Genomic DNA, 27744 nt, shown 5'->3' on the forward strand with positions numbered 1-27744 from the left:
CAAATTTTGCAGGAGGGGGTCGGATTCCTCTTTTGGAGGACCCTCCTGTTGTCCCGCCTCCTCTAAAGTGGCGTAGAAATGGAGGAATACTTCACGTCCAGAACAAAGATTCATTTAGAGGGGCTACGGGGACGCTTAGCTGTCCTTCAGGATACGGGCTACCGCCTTGACCCAATTATTGCTGACGCTAAGGATAAAGTATGGGGCATGGCGCGTAGAGAGGTATCCGCCCCTTTTGGCAAGCGCGATAAGGCATCAGCCAGCTTGTTACTATTACCGGGGGAAAAATGTACAGTGAAGTTGAATCTGGAAAAGAAATCAGCCCATCTCAATTGCTTGGCCGACATTTTTAGCGGGGTAGACAAGGCTGCCAGGTTTTTATGGTCAGACCAGACTTGGAAGGGACGGGCAGCCCCTTCCAACCAACAAGCGTAGCGCCATGTATCTCAGGGCGCACCTCCTTGATCGCAGATGGCGTTTATTTTATCACGCCAACTCATCGAGCTAAGTTCCGAAACTGATGGAGTTTTTTGGACAAATAGTTAAGCACACGGCACAAGTTTATTATTTTATATTTTTCTCTGCAGGAGGGCTTATCCCTGGAAAACTTTATCCGAGAAAAGTCGACGTGAACGATAGAAGGGCAAGTCTGGATCTGGATGTGTCCAAGAAATGGGTTCTGTAGTAAAAGTTGATTTATGGGTTTGGAAGGAATTTTATTGACACTCTAGAGGACCAGAAGGAAGCCCCGGGTTTGGATGCCTGAGGACCTTTCCCCTTGGTGCGCAGCAAGTCAGTGAGTGGTAGGGCAATTTTGGCAAATTGGGGGATGAAATCTCTATAGAAATTGGCAAACCCCAAAAAGGACTGAAGTTCCTATGCGGCGGTGAGTAGGGCACGGGCCAATTCACCACCGCTGCTACTTCTTAACTGGATCCATTTCCGGAGCCTTCTGGAGAGATCCGATAGCCAAGATAATCCAAGAGGGTCTGATGAGGATGCGCATTTGGACAGTTTTGCAAATAAGGGAGATTATCAAATTAAGGCGTTGCCAAAACTGCCCTGACCAGCCCCTCATGCTCTTCCACAGTTTGAGAATAAATAAGAACATCGTCCAAAAATAAAACCACCACCCCTTCCGGTGAACAGAAATTCTTGTACGGGGACGTCAAGTTTATAACCGACATGAAAGCCCCTGGGGCTCCGGATAAATCCGAAAGGGCATTACATTGTATTCATATTGACCAAATTTTGTACGGTGAAGGCAGTTAAATTGTTTTCAAACCCCTTCCAGCGATCCGCGACTCGATGTCAAGCTTCCCGTAAATCCAATTTGTGAAGATACGTCCCTTCCCAATGCATGGCGCCAGTTAGTAGTCTTTGATTCAAGGGGCAAGGGGTACTTATTTCAAGAGAGAGATACAGCTGTTTAAAACCTCGGTGAATCAGTGGCAGAGTCGGAGGAAGTCCCATCTTTCTTTTTCATGGAGACAAAACTGGAAGCGGCGATGGGTGTCTTGGTGGCCCAGCGAATAAATGTCTGCCGAGCCAGATTTTTATCGAGGAAGGCACGGCTCCTTCTCCTCAGCTAAGGCCCCATCCGGTATATTACTACCTTTAGGAAGTTGCACCCCTGGGACCAAGAGGATCTTACAGTCTCACCAATGTCCCTATGGGAGTTGATCGCATTCTTGTTCTCTGAAAGACTTTAAGCTAAGATCCCAGCATTGTTTGGGAACTCCCGACCAACTCCAGAACTTAGGGGCGATGGCGGCACACATTTGATGCAGGGCTCATTAAGGGTTTTCTATCAGTCTCGGCCGGTGGATTTCCCCCTCGTGCATGTGACCCCCCACAAGGGGATCCCGGTGAAACGTAAAGCGCTATGCGCTGTCCCCAGAAATGGTGGGTTCAGCCGTGAGGAAAGAAGCCAGAATACCCCAGCACTCATGGGATGCTTTGGCTGACTGGAGCTCCGGATGAAGCTAAATCTTTCCCAATCTATTCAAAACGCGCATGCGGAAGAGTTCAATGGTTGGGTTTCTTTAGAACCTACCGGGCGAACCCAGCCATCCGATTACCCAGGGGACTGCCAATCCATTTTAGGTAAAGGGAATGGGTTTAGCCTAATGCTATCACGTTCAGAGCCCTAACCGCTCCGCCACCTGAGGTTTCATAAGGCAGTGGGAGTAACCCGGTCCACTGGCAAGCGCTCAGCGCTAAAATATGAGTATGCTTCTGGACGTATTGGTCAGAGTGGTCATAATGGTCGTATTATGGGGGCTCATACCTACCTTCGACTCAATCGCGATCAGGGTGCAGTGGTAACTCTCTTCTGCGGGCCGATGAGAGGCTCCAACCCCTTCAGGTTCGAAGTCATCGGTTTCTCTGCTCATCTTCACAGACGGCTTCGCGCAGTTCCTTTGGGGTCCCCTGCGTCGGGTCCCTGGCTTCCGGTGGGGTTCGCGCGCGTCATTACTCCATGCGAGGAGCGGTAGGTAAGCGCTTTTTGCTTTAGGGCAATTGGTCGCCATGTGGCCGGGGCCTCCGCATATAGTGGTGGCATAATCCGGATAGTGGCGGCGGCTATCAGAGGCGGATTCTGTCAGCCTGTGGTCCTGCAATCGCCTTCATCGGCGGGGCGGCAGCCACTGCTGCCGGGTTTAGTGGGGGGCTTGCTGGGTGCGCGTTTTCCCCGCCTCTGGAACGTAGTGAGTCGGGCTGCAAATCAGGTTACAGCCGGGTTGTAATCGGCATTCCGCAATGGTTTAGAGGTTCAAGGGTAATCATTATTGGTAGGCCCAGGTGCAAATTTCCTTCAATCGCATCGCGATCGCGGGAAGTATTCACACTTCATGCGCGTCAGGCCAGTCCAGGAGTTTGCTTGCGGCCAGCCGGAATTCTCGGGCAAATTCCGCGAAAGGTCTTGCTTCGCCCTGCTTTGAGTGTTTTAATAGTCTCTTTGATGGCTTTGTTCACTTCCTCAGGATCCTGAAAGTATAGGTCGCGAGACCTTTGGAGCAAGGCCGCCACGCTTTTGAAGTTCAGGGCCCCTCTAGTTCATATGTAACTCCACAAAACCATTCTGCCGCCTCTCCGTCCAGCACGGGATCCGGATGTCTCGCGACTTTCTCAGCCTCCGGATCTATAGAGATCGCCAAATTCGACCATATGTGCGTCTAATTGTAAGATGAAATATGGCAGTCGGGCAGCCGCCCCATCAAAACGCGCGGGATGTGAGGGCTTAGATAATCCCTCTTTCCCGCCAACGGCGCCCCTCGTGGAGCCGGGGCTTGTTGGACGGGGTGGCTGGGCCACTGGAGGCGGCTAATTCGGCAGTAGAACTCCTACGTATGCGGCAAAGCTGAGCCGCCGGGTTAAGCTGAGATGGGTAACGACATCAGGAATGATGGGCGGTGAGCTGCAGCGTAAAGTTGGTTAGGGTCGCTGAGTTGTTCAGCTCCCTCTGGAGCAACGCTTCCCTTGCCACCAGCTCCCTTTCCCGCTGAAGGAGTAGAGCGTCTCCTCATCACGCTAGCAGTTTTTCGCGGTCCCTGCGTTGCATTGCCGCTTTCTCGACTGCACTTTGGTTTTCTAGGCGCTTCGCACTCACGCTGCTACTTGGAGTTCCAATCTGGAGTGTTCCCAAGACATGATCACGTGAGGTGAGGTCTTTGAGATATTGGTCTCTAAGAACACCCTTCTCATGGGACAATTCCGCTTCCACAGCTCGGCGTTGATGTTCGCGTTCCCGTTCGAAAGCCAATCGTTCACTTTGTAAGGCTTCCCGTTCCTGCTCCCGCCAAGCTCTATGGCTCAAGGCCTTTCGATGGGTACCTTCCGCTCCTGCTCCCCAGTCACGCTTTGGACCTTCAAGGGCTTTGAGTTGCTCCCATAGGATCCGGACATGGTGGGGTGTTGTAATGGCAGACAGAGCAGGTAGTTCCTCCTTAATATTCATGCGCTTCTAATTCAAGTAGGCCGGCTTACCGCAGGTAGCCCCCTCGAAGTTCTGCTAAGTCTGGGGGTTCGCTGGCGCTGGAATCCTCCGCTGTGCAGAGCCTGACTCGAACTTTTAGGTATTTCCACCAACATCCTCCTCCTCGCTCCTGGGTGTTAGAGGATCGAGCCCTTAGGATCGCACTGGTGCTCTGCCAGTGATCCTCGGGAGGTGTGCGGGTCTTCGGAGGTATTGGTCCAGAAATCTCGCTTTAGGGATTCCTGGCATTCTCCATGGGATGGTGGATACCCGGAATTCTTTTCCTCCACTCTACGCGATCACCGGGTTTGTAATCCATATGGTGTCGCGGTAGGTAAAGTCGCCGCTCCAGGGGCACGGTCCATCGACAATCTCCCGCCACCAGGATCGTGAGAAATCCTGACGCGACTTCTAAGGCCCAGTCGAAACCGCGGCGTACTGAAATATCAGGGGACTTCTCCACTTTGCTCTGCAGTTGAGAAAGGCTAAGCCCTCGCTGAGCCGGGGTTTGGAGAGGGTCACCAGGAGACTGGTTCCACTGGCTCCTCCAGAGAGGTCTGTCGTGAGGAAGGAAGACAGGGAGCCCTCTTTGGGGGCTACCACTGTCTTTTCGCCTCCAGTTGCGATGACCTCGGGATCTCAACTCCTTTCGCACGTTGGTGGACATCAGGGATCTTCAGCAAAATGGATGAAGGATGGTACTTGACCAGGCTTAGTCCGGGAAGATAAGGTTAGTGCGAGAATCCGCGTAATGTAAGGAACCCTCAAAAGGACTCGAAAACAAAGCAATTGAGTTCAGTTGCTTATTTCACAAACTTCAACGCATCAAGCAATACACGCTAATGCGGATTCTCTGGACCTTTCCCATGACTTTAGCTGCGGTCGCTTTTATGGACACGGCGGCCCCCTCCCCAAACTCCCAAGCATAGTTCCCACAATAGAGCAAAAACAAGCTTCAAAGACTCAAGCTGAAATCATACATGATAAGCGTAGCAATGCAAAGGCAGTAACCATCCTGGGCGCACAGCCCAGATTGAGGAATGCGCCAAGGCCAGGATGGTGGAGTGGAAACACACATCAACCTCCACCCTTACACAACTGAGTGGCAGGACTCTGCTAGATGTATTGGAGTATTTGGGGAAACATAATGAAAAACAAGCAGCCTTGATATTTCTGGATGCAGAGAAATGTTTTGAGCTACGTATATACTTGCATATAAGTCGTGAGTGAGGTGTATTTTAAAAATATTTTAGGGTTTTTACGTTGTCGACTGCCAGGGGGCACAGTTTTTAGGCTAGCAGCACCAAAATTTCAGGGTATCATCAGGTGACACTCCCAATGGGAGCTAATAGTAGATGGGGCTACATTTTGAGGGTCCATAACTTTGGACACCTTAAACCAAATTTCACTAAACCTGGGTGGTATCATCAGGATAATCTCTTGCTGATACCAGCCAGGTTTGGTGATGTTTGGTTCAGGGGATCCAAAGTTATGAATCCCCAAAGTGGGTGCCTCATCCTTCATTGTTTCCAATGGAAGCTAATAGTAGATGGGGCTACCCTTTTGAGGGTCCATAACTTTGGGATCCTAGCATGAACCAAATTTCACCAAACTCTGCAGTGGTATCATCAGGAGGGTCTCCTAAAGATACTCTGAGATGTTGGTGCTGCTAACATAAACATTCTTCCCCTGATGACAGGCACCTCATTTCCTTGAGATTCTGCTCTTTAAATCACCTCCACCCCTTCTGAGTGGGATTTCCCCTAAAGGAGAATCGGGGTTTACAGCGGTACTAGCTTGCACTGTTTTTTCTTTCTTTGAAATAAATATTCAAAAACATTTAACCTACTGATGCCTCAATTAATGTAGTTTTATTGGTATCTATTTTTATTTTTGAAATTTACCAGTAGCTGCTGCATTTCCCACCCTCGACTTATACGTGAGTCAATAAGTTTTCCCAGTTTTTTGTGGTAAAATTAGGTGCCTCAACTTATATGCAGGTCAACTTATACATGAATATATGGTAGTTCTTTCTGTTGAAGGTGTTTGAAAATATGGATTTTGGAGAGAAACGTATGAAACTCATTTATACATTACAAACAGCACAAATAATTGGGGTGCTGTGTGGTTTCCGGGCTTTATGGCCGTGTTCTAACAGCATTCTCTCCTGACGTTTCGCCTGCATCTGTGGCTGGCATCTTCAGAGGATCTTCTCGTGGCCCTCCAGATGCCAGCATCATGCTGGCAGGGGATGATGGGAACTGTAGTCCATTACATCTGGAGGGCTGCGAGTTTGACACCTGTGTATTACACCAACTTCACACTGGACATCAGAGTGTTACAAAAAGCATAAGACTCACACTGCTTTCAGTATGGTGGCCACGAATTGGCTGAGATCTCATGTTCTTCATACAAAAGTGTGAAATGTTATCACACACAAACCTTCTCAAAATAAAGAACCTTCATTACCTACTTCTTTACTTTTTAGATCCTAGGAAAGGGTTGATACAGATGTTTCTACACTTCATGACCACAACTATTTAGTTTTTGCTTACTACTTTTCCAGATATCTGGAAATAACGTCCATGACAGACATGTCAACTCCCACAGTCAATACCTGTTTGAAAAACATATTCACTTGATGGAGTTTCCCAGATGTGCTAATGACTGACAACACACCTCAGTTTGCAGGGATACATTGGCAGAGTTTGCAGACACATACCAGTTTGAACATGTCACAGATAGTTCACACTTTCCACAGTCAAATGGAAAAGTAGAGAGGGCTTCACAAACTACAAAACAAATTATAAAATAAGATGGTCCCTATCTAGCTTTATTAACTTAACATGCTTTTCCTATAAACGCTACTGGTTACACAGTTGGTAATGAGCTGTCAACTCTGAACTTTACTTCCTACTTTAGAGGCAGTCCTATATCCTCAGTGTCCTAATTTGCAGGTAGCACTAAAAACCAGAAAGCTAAAACAGCATACAAAAGACACTATGATCAGCCCTATGCTATTCAACCATTGCCACCACTTCCAACAGGATCATAAGTAAGAGTGAAACTTGATGATGACAAAGAATGGTCCAACCCTGTGGTAGTCATGGAATAGAGTCAATCATCACAATGACCGCAAAGACTTTGTAAAGACCAACATCAGGGTTCTTCAAAGAAACAGGAAACATCTACAGTTAGTTTCTACAGAGAGTCCTGAGTTACCTTCACCTTAACTCCAGAATCAGATTATCAGACCAGATTTGAAGCTCCCATGCTAGATCCAGTTCAGACATAGCCTACAGCTATGCTTATTTCTTCTCCACTTCCAAACACAGAGACAGTGACTTCGAGAGGCAAAGAAAACCTGCACACTATAGAAACTAATACTATTTTATAGTTAACAATAGCAACCTAACATGGGCAGAATATTTCTCCATGTGCTATTGGGGGGGATGATAGTCAACTCATTGCCTCAAGTTAGGAAAGTGGTGGCGAACCTATGGCGCAGGTGCCAGAGGTGGCACTCAGAGCCCTCTCTCTCTGTGGGCATGCACAGAGTCGCTCCCACCCCTCCACACACACATCTAAGCTGACCTGGGCCGCTGAGCTCGATTATTAGCATTAAACCTAAGACCTAGTTTTGGGGAAGCAGTGTAGGTAACCCTGTTAAACCCCACTAATTTTCATGCGAAGAACTGAAGCGCAATCCTTTACCTGGGAGTAAGCTCGATTGCTGGCAATGGCGCTTGCTTCTGAGTAAACCCTTCTAGGGTCGTGATTCACCTGTTGGAAGAGTTGCACGGTTGCTTCAAAGCAGAGCCACTAACTAGCATGAAGCTTACTCCCCAGTAACGCACGCCTCGGAGCCAACCGTTTTTTCCAAAACTAAAACCTTAGTATTCAGGTTAAATTGCCATGTGGGCACTTTGCGATAAACAAGTGGGTTTTGGGTTACAATTTGGGCACTTGGTCTCGAAAAGGTTCGCCATCACTGAGTTAAGATGTTTCAGCAATATACATTTATAGCAATTATTTGTGAATTCAAGAGGGGAAAGATGTGGTGAAATGTGTGTATATATATATATAAAGGAGAAGATGTGCCAGAACTAGCAGAAACAGGGAGAGGGGCAACAGTAGCAGCTGAGACTAGGGACCATTAGGAAGCTGTTCATGTTGCCTTTGTTGTTAGGTTTAATAAATAACCTTGTTTCAGCCATGCCTAGAGTCCTGGCATTTATCATGACAGTTGCCATTTATGAAGGGAAGGAGAAAGTGAACAGGGAGAGAATTGGATTAATGGAAGAAGGCAATGAATGGGAGGGAGGGTGAAGCGAAAATAGAAATAGGTAGAATGGTAGTGGCAGGGGTGAGCAGACGTTCTTAGGAAAGGGGAAGGGAAAGATCCAGGTTCAATCCCTTATCCAGATCTTTTCAATAGTTTTAAAGAAAAATGGGAGGAGGAATGGCCTGAAAGGTCCCTTTTCCTTATTATCCCTCCAAGCTCAATTTCACCCTTACTTAACAGAGCTCCTCTGCTTGAATTAGCACTTCCTGATCCAAGCAAGGAGGCTGCAGTAATTGTCTCCAGAGTCAGTTACATGAAACTATAAAGCTTACAAACTAGACATAATGAAAGTACCTGCCTTTTTCCCTTGTAAAGCTAATAACATCTTCAGGGAGGAATTTACATTGGGAAAATGTTTCCGGCACAGCTTCCTCAGTTGTGGAAGGTTGCTAATTAGTCCTTAAAATAAAACTAATAGGAGATCTCAACCACTGATATCCCCCATTTGTCCTGCAACACTCCTGCGGGTGTTTTGGGTGTCTATACTTCAACATATATTAATATACATTTACTGAAAATGCATTTTTCCTCATTTCAGACTTTTTTAGCAGCAGCTCAGATATGTTTTAGACATACAGAACATAAAGCATTCTGAATCTATTAAACAAAATGGCAGAATTTACAGTAAATGCTGTAGGAAAGAAAATTAGTCCCAGCAGGTAAAATTAAAATAATTTTAAAATTAAATATTGTGCTTGTTTCTTTTTCATATTTCTTGATAAATATACAAAATATAGAACATAAATATGTAAAATATTCTTAGGCTATTTCTCCAGCAAAATGACTCCCAACAATAAAAAAAATGTAACTCCCTGTCAAACAATGAAAAAGAAAAAATTTTAGACCCTGTCTCTGCTATATCTTTGTCTGTTTTATTAATAGAATCATATTTTGTGTCTGTTTTATTTATAGAATCATAGAATCAGAAGAGACCACAAGGGCCATGCAGGAACACACAATCAAAGCACTCTTGGCCTCTGTTTAAAAACCTCTAAAAACTCCATCATCCTCCAAGGCAACGTACTCTACTGTTAAACAGCCCTTACCATCAGGAAGCTCTTCCTAAATACTTAGGTGGAATCTCTTTTCTCATTCTTGCCTCCGAAGTAGCAGAAAACAAGCTTGCTCCATCTTCAACAGGACATCCCTCCAAATATTTAAATATGGCTATCATGTCACCCCTTAACCTTTTCTACTCCAGACATAACATACCCAGCTCCCTAACTCTCTCTTCATAGGGCACAGATTTCAGACCTTTTACCATTTTGGTCAACCTCCCCCGGGACATGCTCCAGTTGTCAATATCCTTCTTGAATTGTGGTGCCCAGAACTGGACAAGGTATTCCAGGCGACATCTGACCAACGCAGAGTAGTCTGGTTTTCTTAACTGCCACATCTCACTACTGACTCATGTTCAGCTTGTGGTCTACTCAAACTCCCAGATACATTCTGCACGGAACAAATCAGATGTCATGAGGACCTTAAAAAGGCATCTTGGGAAGCAATTCTGCATAGCTTTTTTCCCCAAGATGTCCTCAAGACAGCCTTATTTCAGCTCAAGGAAACCTTTTTTTGAAAACGCTTCAAAGTGCACCTTTTTCCCCCTTAAGGCACCTGCAAGTCATCTCCTGGCTGGCTGTGTGGAATGCAGAGCTCAGGAAGAATCTTATTTTCCCTGCCCAACCATTTCACTCTCTGGTCAGTTTCACCCTCTGCTTGTGTCTGACATTTTGTGTGTAGCTGAAAGGATTCTCTCTGCCTCCATTTGTTGAAAGATGCCCTAGAACATTGGAGACTCTGCGCAGACTATGATCCTGGGTGACTTTTCAGTCCAAACAGTACATAGTTGTATTAAGATCTTGCTGCCAATTTTGGCAATGTATTATGGGAACAGGAAAATAGGCTTGAATATTGTATTTGATATAAAAAAATAAGGGATCTATATAAATTGAAAATCAAGGAGTCTCTCAGTAGTAAAAGTAACTGGTCAGCAAGTTACAAAGCAGGGAAAATCTTATATCACTAAGGAATTTATAACATCCCGGTATTGGACTAAAGAGAAGAGATAGAGCATGTCTTATAGACCTAAAGGCATCCTCAGCTAGATAAGAGGGACTAAGTTAATAAACACAGAAATGAAGATGTCAAAGGTTACAGGAGAGATAAATCTGATGTGATAATTAAAATGTGTTTTTCTATATTTTAATGAACTCTGAAATGATAGTGAAATATATGACAGGTATGCATAAGATGTATTCTAGGGAAACCACATATCATAAAATAATTGTTACAATCATTTTGACCTTTTTAGTAAATAAGATGTATGTGAAATCATGTTATCCTGGAGAAGTTAAGTGGTATTGATGTCACACTGACTGGCCAGTAATTGTTTAGGACTTCTATTTGCTTGGAATTCCTATTTGCCTTTTTTGGGCACAAGGAATATTTTAAATTTTTTGTTAGTATGACTTATAAATCAGTAAACCAAAAACAAATGGTTTACTTTAGTAAAGCAGGATAGCCAGCCTCCAAGTAATACAACTGATTCATGGCTACTGAGTTACCTACACAGCCTCCTATCTCCCTACACACCTTCGCTCAAATCTGTAGGAATTTCCTAAACCAGATTTGGCAGCTCTAAAATAAAGTCTGTTATGGGTGGGGGACAGATTTCTTTAGTGTAAGAATATTAATAAACGAATGATAACAGAAATAAGTATTTTTACCTATGAAATTACCTATTAAATTGGAAATATACTTGAGTATCATGAAAAGAAGGCAATGTTCTGATATTATATACAGATACTTTGTCTTATAGTATAAAACATTTTCCCTTTTTATGAGCTAACTTTATGAAAATGAATGTGGATTTTAAAAAATAAGGAAAAGGGTATAAAAGTTCTGGTTCATGTGATATTATATTTAATTATTTGTTTCCCAACTCCCTGTCTTATAACATGATACTGAAGTCACAAAGTGAGCAATATCCACTCAATTGAATGTTCCAAGTTTATTTGAACAATGATAATCTCTGTTTGCGCATTAAATATTCATCTCCCCTGTCCACCCACTCCTCAGATAAACAATCCATATAACATCCAGGCACAAAAAAAATTCAGTAATACCTTAATCATGGTGTATTATTTGTATGAAAGGCCAGAATAATATTTTACCATGCATTTTAATTATTTAATTATTATTTTATTATATTTATATGGATATATGCCAGCTGTGGGACCCTAGTAAAGACCCACACTGCTGCATTCTGCACCAGTTCGAGCTTCTGAGGTAAGCCCAAGGGCAGCTCTGCATAGAGCAAGTTGCAATAGTCCAAGCTAGAGATGATCGTTCCATAGATCCCTATAGTTAAGTCAGTTTGGGACAAGCAGGCCGCCAATAATTTCACCTGGCACAGATAATGGGAAGACTGGTGAGCCACATGTGTGACTTGAGCCTCCATTAATAGGGAGGTATCAACTATCACACCAAGACTCTTGACAGTCAGGGCAGGTGTTAGCTGCACACCATCAAGAGTTGGTAATTGGCAAACCTATCCACCTCTCCCTGGCTCAACCACATTAAGCATTAAAGTGAACAAGAAACATGTGTTTGAAAAAAAACATAGTTGACTATAAGTTTCTGGTGAGTTTTTCGGCTGTGTAATGGGAAAGAGGATCTTGTTTTGATCGTTGCCAGAGCCTGCATCTGTGGCTGGCATCTTCAGAGGTGTACAGACTTTCCTCAGTGATACACCTCTGAAGATGCCAGCCACAGATGCAGGCGAAATGTTAGGAACAAGATCCACCAGACCACAGCCACACAGCCTGGAAAATCCACCAGAACCAGTTGAATCCGGCTGTGAACGCCTTCGACAATATACTATGTTTGCTTGTGTTAGTAGAATAAATGCCAATAAAGGTAATTTGATTGATTAGATAAAAATAAACCATAAACATAAACGACTAGATAAAAATAAACCATTTTCCACTTAGCTTTCTGAGCTTTTGTTATTAGCAAACTTAGATTATACAGGCTTTTCCTATGATTGGGCTAGAGCTTACTCATTCCCCACACTGGGGGAGAGACAGATGGAGGAGATAAAGTGGCCATCGCCAGCATGTTTGCGTAGGGTTACAGCAAGGCCACAGCACACTGGCAGAGGGAAGAATCTTTGCTGTTAGTGGTCTTCATATTCATTTAAAAAGATTTAGATATGTGCTCGGTTTTGCCATGCTGCTGAAGTTTGATATAGATTTCAATTCATCACTGGGACAGGGGGACTGGAAGGATTTGGGTACCATATTATCATCTGCATCCTGATTCTTTAAGAACAAGTCCATTCTTTCCCCGGTAGTTTAGTGATATTGTAACAACAAATGCAACAACCAGTGCTTTTCTTCTTTGTGCAGTGTGGGCTGGAGTATTCTACAATAAGATGGCAAATTGTGTTTCTCCCACAGTGCCTTTAATGTTATTTTTAAAAACATAAATGTGATTAATAGTTTAAAAAAATAAATAGTGGAAGGATTACTCAGAACAAAATAACTATTGTCATTTCTTGAATAAATAAAGGATCGTGCTATTGTTGGGACTGCATTTATCTATCCTCTCTGCAAACTAGATCTATCTATTTACTTGCCTGAGTTCATACAGAGTAGTTAATACATAGTCTATTCATTCAATAACACCACCCCCTTGAAAAGAACAAAAATATACACTGAAGAATAGGAGAAAGCTGACAGTTATGATTTTGAACTCTGTTCTAAGCCACTGCCTCTTAAGTAATGTTTTCGTTCTTTGTCTCACAGGGTGGAGTGAGGTGGACAAACCCAGGTTCCCGCTGGATATGTAATTTGCTGAGCAGCCAACATGTCCAACTCAGCAGAGGTTTTAAAGGCCTCTGGGTAAAGTTTCATGAAGCAGTTCAATGCCAAAATCAATAAGGAGGAGAAAACAGTATTCACACCTAGAAAGATGGCATAAGAGTATCATATCTTGAACATGAGAATACCCATTTTCAAAAATTCACCAACAGCTAGAGCAGAGCTGCACACAGTCTTTTTACTTACATTTACTTACATTTACTTACATTTACTTACTTACATGAAAACTGCCATTATGAATTAGGACTGTCACTTATGAAAACCCCCTTAAAAAGTTATATCCCATTTATGAGCTAAAATACAATTCCAATTACCAATTGAGGCTGTTCCATATTTATAAATGCACGAGAAGCCCTTTTGTTTCTTCTATCACATGAAATTACATAGCAAGTCATATATTTGCCTGCACCTAAAAAAAGTTTCCAGTGCATTTCAAAAAGCAAACATGAATGGACTTTTTAATTGCAATTGAATAAATATCCAAAATAGGGTTGCCAATCTCCAAGTAGTAGCTGGAGATCCCCTGCTATTACAACTGGTCTCCAGGTGACAGAGGCCGAAACCCCACTGAGAAATTCAATCTGAATAAAACCAAGTTTCAAAATAAACTGCACCTTTTCATCGAGGTTTCAACCTCCCCACCGCAGCATGTTTCTAGTGAAGACATCTAGGCCTATCTCAGATTCAAGAAATGTAACAATCCCCCCTCACCCGATCGGCTTGGCGGGTCTATCCTGATCGGCTGTCATGCTGTGTTGGGGTAGGAACTTTTTTTTTGTCACAAAAAAGTGCTCACATTAGCATGTCAGCATGTACATACAGCATCCCCCCCAAAGCATCTTTCTTCTGATTTGTTATCGTGCTGTCGTGAGACTTGTGCATGCGTAAAATGCATGCGTTCCAGCCATTTCAAGATAAATATTTGCCTGCCATTAGAAAACAAGTTTGTGTTAGCAAATGTGCAAAGTTTGTGCACGTTTGAGCGTTTCCCATTCTCCCGTGCACATGTTAGAGCTGTTCTCGTTCCCTCGTGCACATGTTCACTGAAACACAAAATGAAAACAAAACACAAAAAAGGCTGTGCACACATTGCGCACAGCCCACTGCATGCTGATTGGCTGGAAGGCATTTGCGTCACACTCTACAGCGGGAAAAGTGAACCCGCATTAGACCCCCGATCCTCCCCTCCGATCTGGTTTGGAGACGTGTTTTTTTTAAAAAGTTCACATTCAAGCAGGTTCGGGGGAAACACTGGATAAGGGGGGGGGGCGCCAGAACTGGGATGAATCTGTGTTCGGGGGTTTGGCTGTGGGAAGATCTCAATGAAACCTGGATATTTTGGGTGAGAATCATGGGATTAATTGTCAGATATAAGTTCTTCTGGAGAAAATGGCTGCTTTGGAAGGGGAACTCTGTAGCATTATACCCCATTGAAGTCCCTCCCCTCCCCAAATGCTGCCTCCCACAGGCTCCGCCCCCAAATCTTCAGTTATTTCCCAATCTGGAGCTGGAAACCCTAATTAAAAAAACAGCAACCAAGCTGTATTCTTCTATCTTTCCAAAGACCACTTTTAATACTGTAAAAGTTTAACAAAGCATTTACAAATAATTGCATTCAATAAGTATATGGAACCTCAGACAAAAAAACACAGTGACAGTACCACAGAAGTGCTCTAACTGGCTTTAAGAAGGGGGGTATCCTGTGAATTCATGAATCTGAGCTGAATGTTAGTTACAAAAGCAGCTTTTTAAAAAAAAACTGATTGAAATTATATTTGGTTGCAGCATAGACAATTGCAATATTTATATCCTCTTCAAAATATCAACCAACAATATTTGTGGTACTTTATAATTGATTAAGTACCCAATTTGCATTGCATAACATATCAATATTCAGTACACCTCTTGGTCTATAAAAAAAATACAGAGACCTGAACAGAAACCCTTTAACATAATTAAAACAGATAGGCATATTGGGGGTTAGATTCTGCGGCTCTCTTCTGCTAAATGAATAAAACCTTCCTCCCCAAGAGCATAACGCAGTTGCAGGATCCAATCTATGATTTCTAGTACAGCGCGACAAAGCTTTTACCCCACAAAATTGGGATCGAGCCATGCAATTCACAAGATTCACAGGAATACTGACAGGTGTTTCATACTTTAAAGTATTCCTAGCTAGTAGCCATGACAAGTGAATGTAATTGTCACTAGATTTTATATAAATGCGTCAAGAGTGCTACAATATACAGTACATCTATATGAGAGGAAAATGTTAGAAACAGCATTTTATGCCAGGCAAACCTAAGAGTTTTACCCCATTTTTAAATGCAACATTAAAAAATATGTTTGAACCATAATTATGTGGTTTAGGCCATGTGACCTAGAAAGAACTTGGAGATAATAATCCTGATTTGATGATTCCATGAAATCAATCCTCTCAGAGTTATCTAATTTCCCTTGATTCAGTGTCCCCTCAAATCCCTTAGCTCAGGGGTTTTTTTTAAAAAAAAAATCTTAATTTAAGGTTATGGAGAAATAACAACACAGTGAAATCTTTTTACATATTTAGGGTATTAACTAGTCATGAATGAATGAAGCTAAATATCTCCATTTAAAGGCTGGAGTCTTATGATAATTTTTCAGACAGGTGGAGTGAATGTGAAGAACCACAGATGGAGATGTATATGATGAGCCACTACACAGGTATAGTAGTTTAAGTGTGGGATAGGATCTGGCAGAATCGGTTTGAATATTTACTCTGCCATGGACACTTGCTGGGTGATCTTGGACCATGCACACTCTTTCAGCCTGACCTGCCTTACAGGGCTATTTTGATAAGAATTAAGAAGGCCAAAGTTGTAAGCCACTACAATCCCCAGTGGAGCAAAAAGTAGAACCTTGTAGCTTTAAAAGGGGCTTGGACAGATTTATGGAGGAGAAGTCGATCTATGGCTACCAATTTTGATCCTCCTTGATCTGAGACTGCAAATGCCTTAGCAGACCAGGTGCTCAGGAGCAGCAGCAGCAGCAGAAGGCCATTGTGTTCACATCCTACATGTGAGCTCCCAAAGGCACCTGGTGGGCCACTGCGAGTAGCAGAGTGCTGGACTAGATGGACTCTGGTCTGATCCAGCAGGCTCTTTCTTATGTTCTTATGTTCGTAACCACTCTATAAATTAAGTAAATACTTTAGATAATTCAAAATATTGCTGATTATGACATGTATCCGACTTTTATTGATGATAAAATAATTTGCATAATTTTAAAACTTATAAAATTCCTGACTATAGGTGATGGGGAACACAAGACTAATGTGTCAGTAGTTCTCTTTGAACCAGAGGAAAGCACTGCTGTTGGTGGAATTAATCTATTAGAATCCAACCCTGAGTTCAGTTTACAGTAAAACAAGTTATAGATATTTAATAACTAACATAATACACAAAACCAACTCAGATCATTTGCAGACTCAGGTATAAGATGCTGACTGATTAGTGTGTCTATGTGTCTGTGTGTGCGTGCTGTCAAAACACTTCCAACTCACGGCAATCCTATAAATCAATTTCCTTCAAAAGACTAATCCTGCACAGTGGCCAATGAGACATTTGCTGTAATACAACAATAAATTTGATCAATAAACTCTCAATCACAACATATTTTCAGATATAATTCTCCAAATATTGTGTAATGTTTAATTAAAAAGTTAGCAAATACTAATTTAGAATTCCAAAAAATGTACTCTGAATCTACACAAATTGAGCTACTTGACTGTACAGTATTTCAACAAATTTAATGCAAAATACCATAACCAGCAATATTTTAATAAAACAAAGCACCAAATTAAAGTTATTACCAGCATAGTGGTTATATTCATAAAATGAGATGCATTGGAACAAATGAATACGACTGTATTCCAACAATACTTCAGAAACTTGCACACAGGTTTGCTAAGGAAAAATATAGTACATTGGTATTTCCAGCAGCCAAAATTGCCATTTGCAATTAAAATTTAAAATTGGCCTTCATTCTATTCAAGCAATTATCTAAACACAGCTGGCAGGCTTCACTGTTTACAGTGCTGCTGTGTCATGACTTCACTCAATCTGGAAATGTATATTTTAATAGATTGAACATTGTCAAATTTATTTTCAGCTTGGATCATATTTTGATCACACCATCAAACAGTAATTGCAAAAATCCTGATTTCTAGGTATATCAAAACAGTTCTCCCTTACATTATATCCTTCGTCTAAGCCACTAGAACAGTGGTTCTCAACCTTCCTAATGCCGTGACCCTTTAATACAGTTCCTAATGTTGTGGTGACCCCCAACCATAAAATTATTTGTGTGTCAGTTCCTAAGACCATCAGAAATATGTGTTTTCTGATGGTCTTAGGTGACCCCTGGGAAAGGGTCATTCGATCCCCAAAGGGGTCGTGACCCACAGGTTAAGAACTGCTGCACTAGAACTAACCATCTCTGTTCTGAGCTACTCTTTCAGCTATGCTTAAGGGAGACCAAATCCAAGTTACATAAAATGAAGGTTATGCTGGTTGCTAGGGTTGACATCCTGGAGGGTATAGCTCTCCAGTGTGGTGTAGTGGTTAAGAGCAGGTAGACTCTAATCTGGAGAACCATGTTTAATTTCCCACTCCTCCACATGAGAAGCGGAGTCTTATCTGGTGAACCAGATTTGTTTCCCCACTCCTACATTCCTGGTGGTTGACCTTGGACTAGTTACAGTTCTTTGGACCTCTCTCAACCGCATCTACTTCACAAGCTGTCTGTTGTGAGAAGAAGAAGGGAAAGGAGTTTGTAAGCCCCTTTGAGTCTCCTTACAGGAGAGAGGGGGGTATAAATCCAAACTCTTGTACTCTTCTTTTTCCATACTTTGACGGGGTACCATTATCTTTGGCCACCTTATCTGTTAGACAGGAAACTGAAAAGGATGTATCTAGAAACAGACAATCTGGCCATGCTAATTTGTGTTGTAGCAACCTTTAGGTTGGCTACTGTAAACACTCTACATGGGGCTGCACTTTAAGTTGATCCAGAATTGTCAGCTGTTACAAGCTATTTTGGCTAATTTAATTAGTGAAGTTAGTTGCAATTTACATATTCACTAGTGCTGAAGCCATTGTTTTGATTGCCTATAGTTTCTAGTTCCTGTTCAAGGTCTAGTTATAATCTATAAAGCCCTTCATGGCATTTATATCCACATATCGATAGGATCATTTCTTCAAATGTACTATTAGGTGGCAACTTTGTGCATCAGGTCTACTATATGTTATACAGGCAAATTATCTTCTTGCACCAGACCTTCCTCATATACGGCTCCTTTGCAGCGGAATCACATTTCTCAAAAGGTATGACAGGTCTCCATAGTATTAGCATTTGAACAGCAGCATAATCAAATTACTTACACCTTTCAGTAGATAAAAGTTGCCTGAAACTGTTTTAATATGTGATACTTCTAGATTTAAACTGCTTGCCTTGATTGACTACATTTTTTTTAAATCTTTGTAACCTACCTTGAGTACTTTTGGGGAGACAGGAGTACTAAAATGTATCTCAGAAAAACAAATATGTATATGGTCAGACTGTATATGTGCTTAACTTCCTCTAGATTATGAGTAACCAGTGTGCTTCTAGAAATCCCTCTGGGTTCAAGGGAACTTATAACCATGAAGACTTACAACAAAGCTGGCATCCTAAGCCAAACTTAAGCCTTCAATTTTATTAGTAAAATTACCACAAGTTTCTTCTTAAGAAATAGTATTCACAATATAAATGAACAATCTTCTGTTCCTCCAAACTTAATCCATCCAAATTGCAAATTCTGTATTTTGACCACAACAGTACAATATGCAGGAATTTACCTTTCAATAAATTATCCAGGTTCTATATACATTTCTTGTATAGTATTAGAAAACTTTTCAGCAAATGTCAAGATTATCATTTTTAGAAGAAAATTTTTTTACATTATTCTTAATTGGTACTATATATATCATCCTATGAATCTGCAGCACACAGTTAAAGAAAGATTATTTGGATAACCTGCTTCCTATTGAAACAAGTGTGAAATCTCTCATTTATTTTCATAGGATTTAAAGAAAAAGGGTAAGGTGGGGCAAGCCCAGGCCCCTTTGGTCTCAGCTAGAATGGCATTACGTCTACCATGTTACTTTTGTTCCTGGCTCCCTCCCTGGCCCTAGAATCCCTCTCTTCTGAACTTTCCGCTTTCCCTGTTTTCTACATTCAGTTTTTCGTTTGTCATGTTCATTTCCTAGCTCTCTATCCTTATTTATGAGTAGATCCATCCTCATTAATAGGTCTTTGCTCATGAGCACCATATTACTTGTGAGGAGGCAATCATCTGTCTCCAGGCAGCTGACTAGGAGAGCTTATTGCTCCTTATTCTCTGGCAGGCTGCTGCTTCCCCTATGGCTCTCCTCTCTGTTGAACAGTTCATCTTTCTTGCCTCACCCCCACCCCCACCCCCACCCCCACCCCCACCCCCCCATGCCTGCCGTGCACCTCACACCTTATTGAGGGGTTTCAAAGTAAGAACTTCTACAAGGACTGGATTATTATGTAATCCTTTAAGCAATCACACAGAAAGTGTTTTACTATCACTTTTTGTAAGCTACCTATTCTAAAGAGCCAAATAAGTATCTCTAAATGGAACTGAACACCACATCTGAACCTATATGTCCGCAAATATTCATTGTTCACATCTGTTCACTATGTTCAGCTACCTGTTCAGCTGCTGGATCACTGTAATAGGAATACAACATTTCACAAAGGAATAAAATATTGGCAAATTTAAACTATCGGGGGAAAACATTAATGAAAATTTTTATTGACATCAGTGATCAAATATACATTTAGAATTCTTAGCAAATCAAAAACATATTTGCAGCACAGTGCAAAACTCATATCATTTCCAAAGAAGCTTCCAACAGAACTGTCCTTTAGAAACATTAATATTTGTTAGTGCAGAATAATACAAATTTCTTAGCTATCTTAAAATGTACTTGTTAAGTGCAATAGATTTGATAAAACATTACAATAGATCTGAGTTTATTAACAACTACTACTGGAGGTAAATTTATAAAATATGAATGAAATCTATATGTCTACTAAAGCAGCTTTCTGATGATGAAAGCTGTACCTGAATCCACCATCAAGAAAATTCTTTAAAATGCACAGCTGGGTACATATAGGGAACAGTCAGTAGTAATTAATTACTGAGTACTAATTTGCAAATATCATCAAATATCATATTAGATGGTTTCAGTATGTTTAAGACATAAGTCTACAATTCTTTAAAAAGTCACAAACCATTAACAGTTCTAATATACAGCCTATCTAAATTTTCCATCTGTTCCTATCAATAATTTCAAAAAAAATTGAATATCAGTTTCCAGGGAAGATCTATTCCTTCACTGAGGTATGCAACTGATGTTGGCAAACACCATAAATCAAAGCTACTGTAATGAGGAACAGAAAATCACAGAATCACAGTTGGAAGAGGCCACAAGGGCCATCAAGTTTATCCCCCTGCCAGGCAAGAGGAATACACAATCAAAGCACTCCTGACAGATGGCCATCTAGCCTCTGTTTAAAACCTCCAAAGAAGACAGCATATTCCACTGTCGAGAAGTCCTTATTGTCAAAAAGTTCTTCCTAATATTTCAGTGAAATCTCTTTTCTTGCACCTTGAATCCATTATTCCTTGTCCTAGTCTCTGGAGCAGCAGAAAACAAGTTTGTTCCATCTTCAACATGACTTCAACACGAGAATCTTAAAAATATGATTGCTACCTACTTAGTTCCCCAGCAAAAGTATCTACTGATTTCAGTATATATTCATTGAGAAGCCATAAATAAAACATCTAAAAACAACCCAGGAGACATATCTGAATAACCAACTGAGAGAGGTAAAAAGCAAGCAAAGGACACAAAGAAGGAATAGATGCTATTGCAGAGATCAGTAGTAACCTGTTACCATTCACAGATACTTAAAGCCTGAGGGAGGAGAAAAAGCCATTTGCTTCCAATCATTATTTCATTGGGCCTCTTCTCCTTTTACCACTTTCCTTTTTGTCCTACAGAAGATATAAAACCAGACTTCATGAAATGGATTGTGGAATGAAACAGTGAAAAATGAGCCTGCTAATTTTCAGAGCATGGATTGGTTTCACAATGTTTTTCAACATGTGCCTTTGACATATTCCTGAAATTGCAACTGCTCGGGAAAACAACTTTATTGATACTCTAAACATAATTAGCTTCTGGCTGAGTAGCTTCTATCACAGCTACTCAGCCAGTTCTTCTTCTGAGAGAAGATAACACACTTGGTGTCTACATTAAATTAGAATAGCCAAGTTCAAATTCCTGGCCACTAGAAACAAATTAAATCTTCAGTTTGCTCTTAGAAATTTAAATGAATATCTAGAAAAAGTCCACTATGCCATTATTCTTTTGCTACCCTGATTTCAAATATAACAGGGTGGTTCAAGTATGTGGAAGAATAAATTTAAAGGTTCTGAACATTCACCCCAGCAACTCTAAACATTTAAAGCAAATACAATTCATCCTGATATTCACTTATGCGTAGTTATTAATTGTTACTTTGGGTAAGATTTCGAGAGAGCTCATCATCAGAGTGAACTTATAACATGGAATGACAAAAAAATGTCATGAACTAACAAAGAAGAATGTAATGGCTAAGGCAGCTGTCCATATAGCACTGAATGGCCAGCATTATGATCACTCCATCAACGTGCAGCGCTTTACAGAATTCAAGAAACTGGATTTCTGTTTCAAACAGCATAAAATCTAAACTGTGATACAAGGGCAGTAACTAGGAATGGGGAAAGAGGTGCAGGTAAGGTTAAATGATACGCAATAAGACAGACTAGAAGAAGCAATTATCATGTGAAACAACACATCCGGTCAGTACAAAGAATAACAATAATCTTTTACAATATCTGTACACATTTTATTCCTATTTTTGTTGCTGGCTTATGGTGCTCCTTTGATTGTGTATTATTCTTCACAAGTTCGTAGGAAAACAATTAATCTCTGAGCATCATGGGAAAACGATCAGACTTTGTGTATTTTTTTTAAAAAGCAACCCCACGGAGTTAAATCCTCTGGGTTACTCCATCTTTTTGTGGCCTTCTAGGCAGATCTAGATGAACTCACAAACATACAAGGCATATCACTACAGTCCTATACATAATTTGTGAGCAAGCTTGTCTCTGGAAAATGTCAGAAATGCTGGAAGGGCCATGGAAGAACCTAAACAGATAGTAATGACTATAGTGCATATTTTATTAATCATTCATAGCTGCATTGTAGAAGGGGAGTAGGTTAGATTTACATTTTAGTATTTTTGTTGCACTTCCTGTTAATGTTTTGGCATAAGGGGCTGATTTGAAATAATTACTGGAAGAAAGTCACAGGCATCAGATACATCACTACAAGTGTTTCACCTGTAGCTGTTAATTTGCAATGAGAATGACAGACACAGTCATTTCTAAGAAACAGTGCTTCAGTACTTTTTAACCTTGAAGTTAAAAGCGCTTAACTTTTAGATGGATTATAAACATTGTTAATGGACAAAGTTTAAGTACAATCCAGCTAATTTTAATCCTTACAGATTGCAGTAAATCAACTAACTGAAATCAATGTGCTGAACTTTCTTGGTCTGAAATCAGTGGAACTTAATTGTGCTTTGAAATGTGGCCTCAGTACTTAAATGTTACTTGGAATGGCATCAAATATAAATGTAGTATACAATGTGTCAATTAAAATATGCCAAGTGATGTTTCACTTCCCAAAAGTAAACATCCTTCTCATAGGTTCTACAACTATTTCACATCTGCGCAGCTTACTGCTCCACAAGCGTTCCATTTATTCAGGAGCCACCAAAGTTGCTAAATATATAGATGCTTCTGAAATGTTGAAAAAGCACAGTTGTACCACTGCAAAATAGATCAGATGGGATCAATAACAAAATGGCTAGGGGATGTTCTAAACCAGTGTTCGTAGGCTCTAAACCACACGTCCTCCTGTGATGAAGGCACCTGTTTCCAAGTGGATGGTCCCAGTTGACACAAAGGCGATAACTCCTGGGGTCTTCTGAATCACCTCCTGCTCCAATAGGATGAAGGGATGCAAGGGCTGGCCCTTTACTTTGGGGGAAAACATGGTTTGGGGAGAAGGGAGTGGGCAATGGGAAACATACTGGAAGGCACCATAGGGGGTCAGCATTAACTAGTGATGGCATTTCTTAAAAACCCTTCTTCATTTCAACCACTCTTTGCTATCTACAGACTTACTGGGCTGCTTTGCTGCCTCAGCTCATAGCAGCTCTCCTTTCCTTCCTCACCACAGGAAATTAATCCCATCCATCCAATTTCAAGGAAGCAAGTTCTCAAGAAAGAGGATCACCTCACAACTCTGGAGTGGTACTCATCAAAAAGGAAGAGCCAGAACACCTTTCCATCAACTAGCATATGCCAATCCAGCCCTCTTTTCTTCCTGCCACTGAACCTGGCAATGACAGACAGGACTGCTCTATGTTCCATATTTTAAACCACAACATATGTTATATCACACTCTCAAAGATCATGTCAATCATCTAGAAGTCTGTTTCACCCTTTGCAATCATGAAAGTGAAAATTACAAGTATAACATAGAGGTAAGATTTTTAAGGACACTTTCAAACATAACATGCGATTTATGATCCTGGGTATATTTAACCTGGAAGTCAATAAACTAGTTGTAGGATTGCTGCCAGGCCAGTGTACACAGGATTGCATCTCTTTAAAAAGTGGCGGGATTCCCTCCTTTTGTTAGACAGTTCACAGTACACCCAGTTTTAATGGCTTTCCCCTCCCCGTATTCTCCCTCTCATGAACCAAACATACAAATGTGCGCAAGTAGCTCAATGGCGCGTCTGGTGCCACAATGTGTGAAAATGCCCTTTGGATGGGTAACTGATCCACGCAAAGTGTTCAGGGGGCACGGGCCTCACTCCAGGACATCATCACAGCACACAAGAGACGCCGGCTTGCAGAGCATCTCAGTGGCGATTCAGTGAGCTTTTGCACCTGTGTGCCCCTTTCCCTCAATGTAGCCACTCGACGGCCAGGACGGTGTTCCTCCCATCCCACCCAAGTAGCAAATATCACCAGAAAAAGAGATGCAAACGTGGAGGGCGCGCGCGGCTGTACTCACACAAACGCGTGGTAGATGAACGCCCACCCTCTGGGTCTTTCCAGCACGTTGTAAAGATAGTTTTGCAGCCTCCTGTACTTGGCGTTCCGCCGGTGGGTCGGGTTGCTGCTGTAGGAGAGCGGCTTCCCCAGCAGGCTCATCCGGGCAGCTCCTCCTTGCTTGCTTCTCCGGGTCTCCCGCAAGCCGAGCCCGCCGCCCAAGAGGAGCAAGCCGTCCCCTCGCGGGGGTGCCGAGTTCAGGAGCGCCCTGCTCCGGCCGGACTCCACATCCTTCATGCCGCTGCCGCCGCGGCGCCCCGCCGAGCTGCTGCTCTTCAGCCAGAGCCCGGCGGAGCCGCCCTCGTCATCTCCTCGGCTGTGGCTGCGGGGCATGGCATCACGGCGGCGGCAGGAGCAGCGAAGGGCGCGGGCAGCCGCTTGGTGGGAGGCTGGAGGCGAGCGGCCACCTCCAGGCGCTGAGGGCAGAAGGAAGGCAGAGAAAAGAGACGGGGGCAGCAGCAGCAGCAGCAGGCGCCTCTCGCTTTCCCCGCAGCTCCCGCCGAGCAGGAACCGGGGCGGGTGAGCCGGAGGGGCCACCTTGTTAACTCCCAGCCAGGAGTCTGAGGGGCTTTTGTGCGGGGAAGAGGCGGGCAGGAAGAGGCGACGGCTCTCTCCAGAGGAGTTCCAGTCCGGGGATTGCCCTGAGGGGCTCCGGGCCCTCGCACGTCCTCAGTTTCCTTCTTTTTATGTCAAAACTTCGGAGGAACAACAACCGAGTCTGCCGCCCTCGCTATAAACGCGCGCTAGAGCGAGGTCCAGAGACATCCACAGACGACAAGAGGAGGGCGAGTGGCTGCGGGGTGGGGCGACGGGGCAGGGAGGGGAAAGAGAAGAGGGCTGCCTTGATGTATAGAAAACGTTTTTTAAATGGGGGGGGGGGGAGAGCCGAGGAAAGACATAAACGGCTTCTGAAGGCTGCTGTCCTTAGGCTGTCAGTATATTTTGCTCTGGAAAAGACAGGCACTTCCCAACCAGGCGAGCAAGCTGTTGCTTTGCGTCCCAATGCAAGAGAAAGTCTCCGCCACCCAATAAAATGCGCCTGAAGAGAAGCAAGGCGGGGGGAAGAGGCGGAGGAGGATGCACCCAGGCGTCTTCGCTCTCCGTGCCAAGGAGCGGCAAAAGGCGCGCCAGCGGCTCCCAGGATGGGGATGTGAGAAGTCCTTCAAGCTACTGCCTCAAGTCTGGCAGCCGCCAGCAGCTCCTTCTGTGCAAACGGGAGGAAAACTCTGAAAAGAGGCGCGCGCAGTTATTTTTTAATCGTTGCTGTTCAGGTTTTTTATGGGCTTTGCCCAACGGTACTGGTTACACGACACAAACACCCGCCTGTCTCCCTGTTATTACTGGCTGGGTACGTTTTGCTGAGACCCCCGAGAGAGCCTAAGAAAACTGCCTTGACGTTGCCCCCGTGACCCGACAGCCAAATCACTTGGGTGGACAGGACGCTCTTCTTTTGGCGCGAACGAACTCCGGGCAAGTCCCAGGAAGTTTTGCCCAAGCTTGGATACGAGCAAAGGCGCAGATGGATGAGGACGGCTCTTCGGAAGCAATCCTTCCCTTCTGCGGAGACAGCCCGCCCGGCCCTTCTTCCCAGCGCCCGAAACCCAGCCTGGTGGGAAGAACAGAGCCGCTAGCCCGCTCGAGCGTCTCTCATCGCGGCACGTCTGGAAGAAAGCAGGTGGCGGCGACGCGGGGTCGGAGGCATGCCCCCTCTCCCTTCCTTGACATTTGCGGCCGCCCTCGCTCCCTCCAGGCCGCTCCAGCGGTCCACCCCGCCCGGCGCCCGGCAAACACCACCAGCTCTCCCCTTTTCTCTGGAGCAATGTGCTTTTCAGCTAGCTGGAGCTCGCTTCCCACGTGACTGACAGCCGCTCTAGGCGAGGGAATCCACGGCGGTGGCCAAGTTGGGGGTCCTCCTCGCCGCCACAGATCCTCCCGCAAGGGTGGGGGGGGGGAAGGCGTTGACCTGCGAAGAAGCCAGATATGACTTTTCAAGCCACTTCGCCCGGTAGGTAAAGAAACGCCAGGGGTCATTTAGGATTCTCAACCTGCTGATGGGTTTACCTTTCTTTCACAGCAGCTGTGTTTCTCTAGGAAAAGCAGAAGCCATCACTTCCTGTTGCTTGGATCTTGCTGCCTTTTTTTTTTTGCATATTGCGGTTAAAAGCCCAGCGTGACATTAATTTCCTAATGTCAACTGCACCCAGCCTGGCCATCCACAGGCAGGCAAACTCCTTTGAAAAGAAATCAGGTCAGGCTGTGATGCTTTGACAACAAGTGCAATAAAGAAGAGGCTTTCGTTGTCCTGCTACCGCTTAAAGCCCCTCAAGGTTCAGGGTTAACTTCGAATTTTCTTGCCAAAGTCATAAAAACACTCAAGCATAATGTGATAAAAATATTCATATGTACCCTTTAAATATGACTTGACTTTTCCATTATGGAGAGTACTTTATTAGCTGATCTATTATGTTATTTGTATATACTGCTCTGCTGTCCCCTGACTGGGTAGGAAAAAAACTAACATCTTTTGAATCCCCATGCAGTCCAGTCCAGTGCACATTTACTTAGAAATGACTCCAACTGTGTTCAGTGATGTTTGCCCCCAATGCATGGTGCATAGGATTGGTTTCTTAAGCAAATAAATTATTTTTATTTATGTATTTATTTTGTGGAATGTATACCCTGCCCTTTACAGAAGTCTCAGGGCAGCTTATAAAAGTAAAAACAAATTTAAAAAACCCCATATACAACAATCCTAAAAACCATATATCTACCACATATTCTCCCCTACTTCAGACTGGATGGACATTAAGGGGTCAAAGGTCAAAGGTCTGGGTGAACAGGTCTAGACACAGTGAGAAACAGACTTTTGGGGTGCTGTGTGGTTTCTGGGCTGTATGGCCGTGTTCTAGGATCAGATTCTCTGAAGATGCCAGCCACAGATGCAGGCAAAACGTCAGGAGAGAATGCTGTTAGAACACGGCCATACAGCCCGGAAACCACACAGCACCCCAGTGATTCTGGCCGTGAAAGCCTTCAACAATAAACACACTACCCTCTGTGATACACCTCTGAAGATGCCAGCCACAGATGCAGGTGAAACGTTAGGAACAAGATCCACCAGACTACGGCCACACAGCCCGGAAAACCCACCAGAACCAGCTGAATCTGGCAGTGAAAGTCTTCGACAATTTCATTTAAGTTTTATGTGAGAGCCAGTGTGGTGTAGTGGTTAGAATGTTGGATTATATTC

The 27744-nt window shown here is 43.1% G+C and overlaps 1 protein-coding gene across 2 annotated transcripts in view; it reads right to left on the reverse strand.

Annotated features, from left to right (window-relative positions):
- The window catches only part of KCNQ5 (potassium voltage-gated channel subfamily Q member 5), a 376112-nt gene extending 351285 nt beyond the window's left edge, over window positions 1-24827 (reverse strand). For both annotated transcript variants that reach the window (XM_048495892.1, XM_048495882.1), the window contains exon 1: window positions 24457-24827. In XM_048495892.1, coding sequence (XP_048351849.1) covers window positions 24457-24827 — 371 coding nt within the window. The remainder of the gene's footprint in view (window positions 1-24456) is intronic.
- Window positions 24828-27744: the final 2917 nt, after the last annotated feature.

This window comes from Sphaerodactylus townsendi, linkage group LG01, assembly GCF_021028975.2.
Source record: "Sphaerodactylus townsendi isolate TG3544 linkage group LG01, MPM_Stown_v2.3, whole genome shotgun sequence".
Lineage (NCBI taxonomy): Eukaryota > Metazoa > Chordata > Lepidosauria > Squamata > Sphaerodactylidae > Sphaerodactylus > Sphaerodactylus townsendi.